At 36.4% G+C, this 8,582-nt stretch overlaps 1 protein-coding gene across 1 annotated transcript in view; it reads left to right on the top strand.

Moving 5' to 3' along the window:
* Nucleotides 1–5,956, top strand: part of LOC107704241 (A disintegrin and metalloproteinase with thrombospondin motifs 12-like) — a 38,885-nt gene extending 32,929 nt beyond the window's left edge. The window contains exons 19-24 of the mRNA XM_016507131.1: nucleotides 341–1,240; nucleotides 2,534–2,686; nucleotides 2,760–2,933; nucleotides 4,118–4,264; nucleotides 4,649–4,802; nucleotides 5,381–5,956. Of these exons, the coding sequence (XP_016362617.1) occupies nucleotides 341–1,240; nucleotides 2,534–2,686; nucleotides 2,760–2,933; nucleotides 4,118–4,264; nucleotides 4,649–4,802; nucleotides 5,381–5,496 (1,644 nt within the window). The 3' untranslated portion in view covers nucleotides 5,497–5,956. The remainder of the gene's footprint in view (nucleotides 1–340; nucleotides 1,241–2,533; nucleotides 2,687–2,759; nucleotides 2,934–4,117; nucleotides 4,265–4,648; nucleotides 4,803–5,380) is intronic.
* The last annotated feature ends 2,626 nt before the right edge of the window (nucleotides 5,957–8,582 follow it).

The raw sequence follows: 8,582 nt of genomic DNA, 5'->3' as shown, positions 1-8,582 counted from the left end.
ATGATGTATAAATCTCAATTTCGAAAAAATTGACCCTTATGACTGGTTTTGTGGTCCAGGGTCACAGATATGTCTGTGATGGGCTACAATGATCATCGCTTCAAAAACATGTTGTAAATACACTTTCATGCTCTTCACCAAGGGCTTACACAGATAAACACGGGAGCATCGGAAAGCAGATAGACGGATCTGCTGATAGACGCCTATTTTCAAACGCTCCAAATTTTCACCAAATCGTGCACCCCTGATTCATGAGGCATTTTTGCATAATAATTAGTTGCATTGTCATATTATTTAATTTTTGTGTTACCCAAACTCATGATTGTGTGTTATCCCGCAGTGCTCTCTGTCTTGCGATGGAGGGATAAAGTCCAGAGTCGTCAAGTGTGTGGCAAAACAACCCGGCCGGTGCAACCCTGCCAATCGACCTCGTTCCACGATCCTCTGTAACCTCCAGAGCTGCTCGTCCACTAACAGATGGACGGGTTCTCCATTCCGACCACGATTCCGACCTAGAGTCCCTCCTAAAATCCCAAAGCAGGCCCCCGGGACCCAAACACCAGGATACAGCACCACTATTGTGCCTCCAAACACCTCTTCTACCATTACAACCAACACCTCTCCAACATCCACAACATCTGACATCATCCATGAAGACGACCAAGACTTTATCTTGGTGAGGGACGATCACAAAGGCAGTGATGGTCCTGTAACGGTTCCCACAAATACTGAGGATGAGGAGGGAAGCACAGACCTGCGGCCTCCGGATAAAAGCTACACGCCAGGTTATGATTATATAGTAGAAGATCCAACCGGAGAAGAAAGGGCACATGAGGATAATATGTTTACCAGCACAACTGAAGAAGTCCCCACATCCACTGTCCAATCATTGCATACTAACATCTCCACAACAAAACCAGACACTACTAGAAGGACCCAATACAGTGATTATTTGACAACATCCCCAGCGTTGCAGAAAACAACAAGCTCATATGAACCACATACCACCCCAAACCCAACAGTGCCACATTTGAATACTCAAAGTCCACAAGCAACTGTTCCTACAGTGAATATACTGAGAAAAGCCTCACAAACAGCAAACAGTCCCAGCAAAGGCAATGCTCCTAAAGCAGTCAGGCAGAAGCCAGAGACAGCGACCACCACAGATGACTATGGAAACCTGAATGCACGAGATCCTATCAGTAGGAATGCATTTTGGAAAGTGGGCAACTGGAGTGATGTAAGAATGCAAACCTAAGGCGATTACAGTATATTATATTACATGCATTGAATTATGATTAGATTTGCATTCCCAGAAGGAAATACTAGTGCTTGCATGGCAGCAAAAGAATAGTGTTAAATGTTTGGGCAAGTTTAGACTTTAAATGGCATGATGCTTAAGAGTCGCTGTTGTCAAGACACTGCAAAATATGAATTTCTTCTTCAGTATTTTTGACTTGTTTTCCAGTACAGATATCTAAACGCTCTTAAAGGTGCAGTAAGCGATTTCTGAGAAATGCTGTTGATATTTGAAATCACCAAAACAAACATGCCCCTACCCAAAAGAATCACACCCCTATCTTGCCTCCGCCCCCAAATTTCTGAACATGACACAGGCACCTCCCCCATCACTACTGGACACGCCCCTTACTGGTGATTGGCTACAAGTGTGTTTTGGTGCTCGGTCCGATCCGCTTTCAAAAGTGTTTCTCAGAAATCGCTTACTGCACCCTTAAATCAAGATACATTAACTTGAAAAGCAAAATCATTTCTGATGTTAAAGTCGCATTTTCTGATACATATGTATCAAAATTATGTGAGTTTATGCTTAAAATGAGAAAATGTATTTGCCAATGAGGTAAGAAAAATTATCTTATTTTCCTTTTGAATTAAATGTATTTTTCTGAACCCATTGGTGGATATTTTTCCCGTTTTAAGGATAAACTCACTTTTTTGCTACATTTATCAGAAATCAAGACTTTTTGTTTTACATAATTTTTCTTCTCAAGTGCTTTAAAAAATTTTTTTATATTTGTACTGACAAAAATACAGAGGATGAAACTGACACTTTTACACTTTTGCAGTGTAAATATTACAACATTATGGTATTTTAAAACAAACTTTAAAGATTTCCGAACTTTAATCTTAAATATCTATGAAAACTACAGTGTTTATAAAAAAAATAGCTTTATAAATAGTTTAAAAAAGAAAAGTTTGAATGAGTCTGTACATTAAGTGGTTCAAGCTGAATTAATTGCAAAATCGTGTGTAAAAGAACAGCATTTTCTGATGAAAATGAGAGGAGTTTTGCAGTATTGTTGTTTGTTGTCAGAGCATTACTATGGTTTCATGTTCCTTGCTGAATAAAAGTGTTAATTTCTTGCACAAAAATCTTACTGACCGCAAACTTTTGAGTGCTAGTGTACCTGTTTATTTGCACATTACTTAAAGCAACCCATGTTCATTTGGGAAGTAATAAAATGCAGTTATGCAGTACTGATTATGCATGCCTAATATGTATTTTCCATCCCAGTGCTCCACTACGTGTGGTCTTGGCGCGGTGTGGCGGTCAGTAGCCTGCAGCTCAGAGCGTGAGGAAGACTGTGCCAGTGTGAAGAAGCCAGAACCTGCCCGCCGATGCAACCTGCGACCCTGTGCCACCTGGAAGAGTGGAAACTGGTCCGAGGTAAAGCCACGATTTCAAAACAAACCTAAACGACTGTATCCTGCAATGAACTGTGATGCCCTCCTCTCTTTAGTGTCCTGAAGGCTGTGTGACTGATATGAAGCATCGAGAAGTGCAGTGCATCGACACTCAGAGCAGATGTCTACTGAGGCCTTTTCACTGTCAGGCTCTTTCATACAAACCACACAGCAGTTTGCCCTGCAACACCCGGCCCTGCCTGCAGTGGATGTCCTCACCCTGGGCAGAGGTACTAATACTAATGGCACTCTGCAGAAAATAGTCTAGTCTAAGGTAAATTGTAAAATCTTAAAATTTTGAATTAGTTTTTTATTTTTATGATTGCTGTTCTCATTTAAATTTTAAACTTTTAGTAATTTAAGTTAAGTTGTGTTTTGTAATTTTTATTTATCATTGTATTTAGTAGGGGTGGGCGATATAGCCTCAAAATTATATGACGATATTTCAAGAATATTTGCGATAACGATATTTATGACGATATAGAAAAAAATATTTAAAAAAACTAGCCACCAGAGCTAGTCAGCTGCTTGTGTTTACACCAGCCGTGCCGCGGCATGTTTCAAAAGTGCGCCGCTTCAAAGATAGGCGTCTCAGTGATACTTTGATGTCATACACCGATCAGTCTGCGCAGCGCTGCTTCAAGTCGAACACACCTTTTGGGTTTGTGATGTTGTTGTCGTGCGCACTAGGGAACATAAATGCGCCATACGTCATTGCATCGCTATATCATTGATATCGCGATATGACACTTTTTTTATCATGTAAAAATTTATACCGGTATTATCGTATGATATGGCACACCCTTAGTTTTTAGTATTATTAATATACTATTATAGTTTTTGTTAGCTTCGAATTTGTTTCTTTTTATGTTTTCTCTTCAAATTTTAAAGTTTTACTAATTTTGTTGTTTTTTTGTTTTGTTTTTGTTTTTAGTATCACTGATCTACTATTATAGTTTTTGCTAATCTTTTAAATTAGTTTTTCTTATATTTTCTGTTTTCATTTTACTTTTAGCTAAATATTTAGTAATTTTGTCTGTTTTTGTTTTTAATATTACTGATATACTATTATAGTTTTTGATAATATTTTGAATTGTTGAATTGTTTTTTATTTTTATACTCTGTTTTCACTTTAATTTTAGTTCAAGTTTTATTCATTTGTGTTTTTGTCTTTTTTTTAAATCATTTAAAAAATGTCTATATAGTTTATTCTTTTTTAGTTTTAGTTATCTTACTTTAAACTAAAAAAAATGAGAAATGCTGCTCTGGCAACTAGCTGATATGAATTTGTAATGATCTATTTTTATTTTAGTTCAAATTAATTTTATTTCAAGTAACGGTTTTAGTTAAATAATAACCCTGGCCCAAAGTAGTTCTGTTTATATATATATATGTATATATTTGTGATTGACAGTGCTCTAAAAGCTGTGGGCGCGGAGTGAAGGAGAGCCGTGTGTTCTGCCCTGAGTACCAGCGCTGCAACGTCACGCTCAAACCCAAAAGCACTGAGTCCTGCAATCTACAGCCCTGCACCAGCTGGGCGACTGAAGCCTGGGGTCAGGTAACGCACCGCAAAAACTTCAGTCTTCATTTATAGAAAGAAGTAAATATACTGTGTGACTCGATATTGTGGCAAATGCAATGTGATGATACACTACTTGTCAAAAGTTCAGGCTTAGATTAAGACTGTCAGAAGTGACAGTAAAGACATGTATAATATTATAATTGAATTACCTCCCCAAATCTTTTGAACTCTAACTGACCTATTATAACAAAAAGTTGGGGTGGGTACAATCATGGTACAATCCATGATTTGTAACAATGTAGTATTTATAATCAAGTGGGCCGGACGTTCCCATTCCAAAGAGCATTTTATTGGACAAAAATTGATATAGGCCCCTCCCTGATCATCTATGATGTCATCACGGTTTTTATTGATTGACAGTGCTCCAGAAGCTGTGGTGGAGGGGTGCAGAAGCGAGCCGTGTGGTGCAGAAATGAGGAATCCGGCGAGGAAGAAAAGATGTCACTGTGTGCAAAAAACAACAAACCTGACAGTGTGCAGAACTGCAACCCAGAGGAGTGTAAAACTGATTTAGGTAAACTGGATTATATAATATTGTATTCTGTTTGTTTCAGTGCTCCCAAAATGTATTTGGACACTTCAAAATGCCTGAATGTCGTTGCATTTGATAAAAACTAATTTCAAACATTAATAAAATCTAGTATGTTGATGATACCATAATTACACAGATTTTTAGTGGATGTATTAAGTCTGTTCTCCTCAAGTTTACACAGGTGACCTAGCAGAGAAACCACAGGTGTATTTCATTACATTAACTATCAACATGATCCACTTACATCCTGATCAACTGGTTATTTCACTAAAACCCAACTAACTTCTTTTTGAGCTGTCTTTGAGCTTAATAAAAGTTATTTGGTTATATTTTGTTATCTAATGCAAATGACAATTTATACATTTTTAAGCATGATTTACATGTGCAGCCCCTGTATTCAGGTTCTATACATTAAAAATGTGGACTTTTTTGTGTAAGAGACCAAAAATCGTACTCCCCAAAAACAAGGAAAATATAAAGTTGTGCTAACATAGATCATTTTTAATATACCTTCCCAAGCCCTTTAATAGTTTTTGTTATTTCGTTTCCTTTCTTTGCAGGTCTAGTTTGTAAGAAAAACAGCATGTCGACACGTTTCTGTGAGAAACTCAAGCTGCTGGGTCGCTGCTCGCTGCGCTCGATCCGCAAGCAGTGTTGTGTCACTTGCATGATGTAACACCGCAGAGGTCAGGCTTGGGTCATCGACCAAAAGCATAAACTACTGGACACACAGACGTCCCTCTCAAATATATAAAAATATGTGGTTTTTACTTGAACAAAGGAATCCTAGGCGTTTGACCATGTGTTCCCTCCATCTGTCTTAAAATATGCCTTGAAATGCTTCCAAGATTTAGTTACAGGATTCAACATCAGTTAGACAGTTAACATATATGTTAGTTATTATCTGAAGTGTCATGTGACCACCGTCTGATGGACATTATGCAACGCTTTCACGGTCAAAATGTGCAGTTCTTAAATTAGTGTAGTTTTACTAACTTATTTTGCACAAAGCTGCGGTTAACTCAATCATTTGTGGATATGTGTGCAAAATTATTAACTAATTAACCCAAGTTGTTTTTAGATAGTATATTAATAGGCTGCATGAAAAATTGAGGGCCTACATTTGATTTTAGATAGTTACAAAGATACTTTTAATTTGCGTGGAAAAAGCAAATAACATCACTAACATTTCAACATAACATAACTTTTTTTAATTTTATTTGCATTGCCACATTTGTTGATTATTAGTTTTAATTCAGTGGATACTGTCATAAAAGACTTTCCCCCGAAAAAAAAAAAATCTCTTTCCTGCTATAAACATATGATGACCTAAGATTCATCATTATAAATGCAGAAAAATGTAAAAAAGGAAATGTCTGTGAAGTAACAGGATGTTTTACATTATTAAGAGATGAGAAATGGTACTTTATAAACAGTATGTATTTGTAACTTCACTGGACATTGATATTTAGTGTTCTTGTCATTCCGTGAATCATATTTAGGGTTGTGATGAAAATGCAGGTACAAATATTTCAGGTACAAAAAAATCCAAAGCATCAGAATTTTTGAGCTTACAAAAGATCTGGTCTACTTATTTTCCATTTATCGCATTTCGCATTTCTTACCACTTAACAAATTATAACCTTAAATAGTTTTTTAATGAATCTTTACACGGGATCTTAGAAATTTTTTGCTTAAACATTACTCACCCTCAGGCCATCCAAGATGTAGATGAGTTTGTTTCTTCATCAGAACAGAAATTTTAATGGAGAAAGCAATATTATGAATAGAGGACTCATATTTTGGCCGGAAGCGATGGTTTAATGTTAAAACTTCATGGACTTGTTTCTTACAAAACCTAGCTTTTCACTTCTCAAGATGTTAACTGATGGACTGGAGTGGCGTGGATTACTTGTGGATTATTGTGATGTTTTTATCAGCTGTTTGGACTCTCATTCTGACGGCACCCATTCACTGCAGAGGATCCGTTGGTGAGCAAGTTATGCAATGCTACATTTCTCTAAATCTGTTCTGATGAAGAAACAAACACGTCTACATCTTGGATAGCCTGAGGGGAATACATTTTCAGCAAATTGAAATTTTTGTGTGAACTGTTCCTTTATCTGCACTGTATTTGTGGTTTTTCTAGTTAATTGTTAACGTCATTTGAAAATATGGATCCAGCTGTGTGAATGTTGTATTGGTGCGGCTCATGGTGCTGTTATGGTGCTGCAGACTGTTGGTGCTCTATGCATTATCAGGGTGCTCAAATGGTTAAGACATTGTTAACCAGTTAAATGCATTGACATTGTCACTGAGGATGGAGGTGTTGCAGGTCAGTCCTCTCTGGCCTTTAAAACAGGCCTGAACATTTTGTACTGCTGATATGATTATAAATAAATGCAGTCATGATGTGTGCAAGAGTTTCTGTCTGCTGCTGTTGGATTTGCTTGATTGCTTTCAGATCATTCTGAGACCATGAGATCCGAACACTTGTTTCAGTTTGGGGTTCAGTTCAATTGTCATTTTTAAAGAAAATAATACTTTTATTCAGCAAGAGATGCATTATATTGATCAAAAGTGACAGTTAAGACATTTATAATGTTACAAAACATTTCTATTTTAAATAAATGCTGTTCTTTTGAACTTTCTATTCATCGGATTCATTTCTATTCATTTTTTTTCATTGATAATAAGAATGTTTCTTGAGCAGCAAATCTGCATATTAGAATGATTTCTGAAGGATCATGTGACTGAAGACTGGAGTAATGATGCTGAAAATTCAGCTTTGATCACAGAAATAAATTACATTTTAAAATAGGCTATATTACAATCAAAAAGTTGTTTTAAATTGTAATAATATTTCAAAATATTATGGTTTTACTGTATTTTGTTCAAATAAATTCAGCTTTGGTGAGCAGAAGAGATTTCTTTCAAAAGCATAAAACTTACCAACCCCAAACTTTTGAACAGTATTTTTTCTATGTTGCTTATTAGAACATCACGTTCTTAGCTTAGTGATTTGCTAGCTTAAACTACTGGATTCAGTCTTTGCATATTGGTGCAAACTGGTTTAGGAAACCAAACCAAATATTTAACCATAGTAAATACTGAAAAATTAGTATGAACTTCATAATGTCTTAGTATTTGATTTTTCCCTATCAATTTTGTGTTAATGACAGCAGCACTGTTGACATGCACAAAACCAGATGATCATGTTCTCCAGCATGATTCGAGATGTTTGAAGGAGCATCTTAAGCTTTCAGTGCAAGAACATCCTAAATCATATTTTTTCTTCCATATTTTGAAATGTGATCTATTCCAGTGATGCAAAGCTGAATCAGCATAATTACTCCAGTCTTCAGTGTCACATGATCCTTCAGAAATCATTCTAATATGCTGATATGTTTAAAGGGGTCATAGGATGCCCATTTTCCACAAGTTGATATGATTCTTTAGGGTCTTAATGAAAAGTCTGTAACATAGTTTGGTTAAAATTTCTCAATGGTAGTGTAAAAAACACCTTTTTACCCTGTCAAAAACAGCTCTTTTCAGAGCAAGCCGTTTTTGTAGCATTTTTCTTTAAATGTTAATGAGCTCTGCTGACCCCACCCCTCTCTTCCGAGCTGCTCTCAAAGAGACTGTTTACTTTAGCCGCATTCATCGTGAAACTTGCTAATTAGCACATTATTAGGAAAGGCGATTTGCAAAGATTCATTACAAAACATTATACTCGCTTCTTCTGTAGATGAGGCTGGATCA

The sequence above is a fragment of the Sinocyclocheilus anshuiensis genome, unplaced genomic scaffold (assembly GCF_001515605.1).
Source record: "Sinocyclocheilus anshuiensis isolate Anshui unplaced genomic scaffold, SAMN03320099.WGS_v1.1 scaffold117, whole genome shotgun sequence".
In the NCBI taxonomy this organism is placed as follows: domain Eukaryota; kingdom Metazoa; phylum Chordata; class Actinopteri; order Cypriniformes; family Cyprinidae; genus Sinocyclocheilus; species Sinocyclocheilus anshuiensis.
Note: the sequence above shows the minus strand (reverse complement) of the source record. Positions and strands in the feature narration are given on the sequence as shown.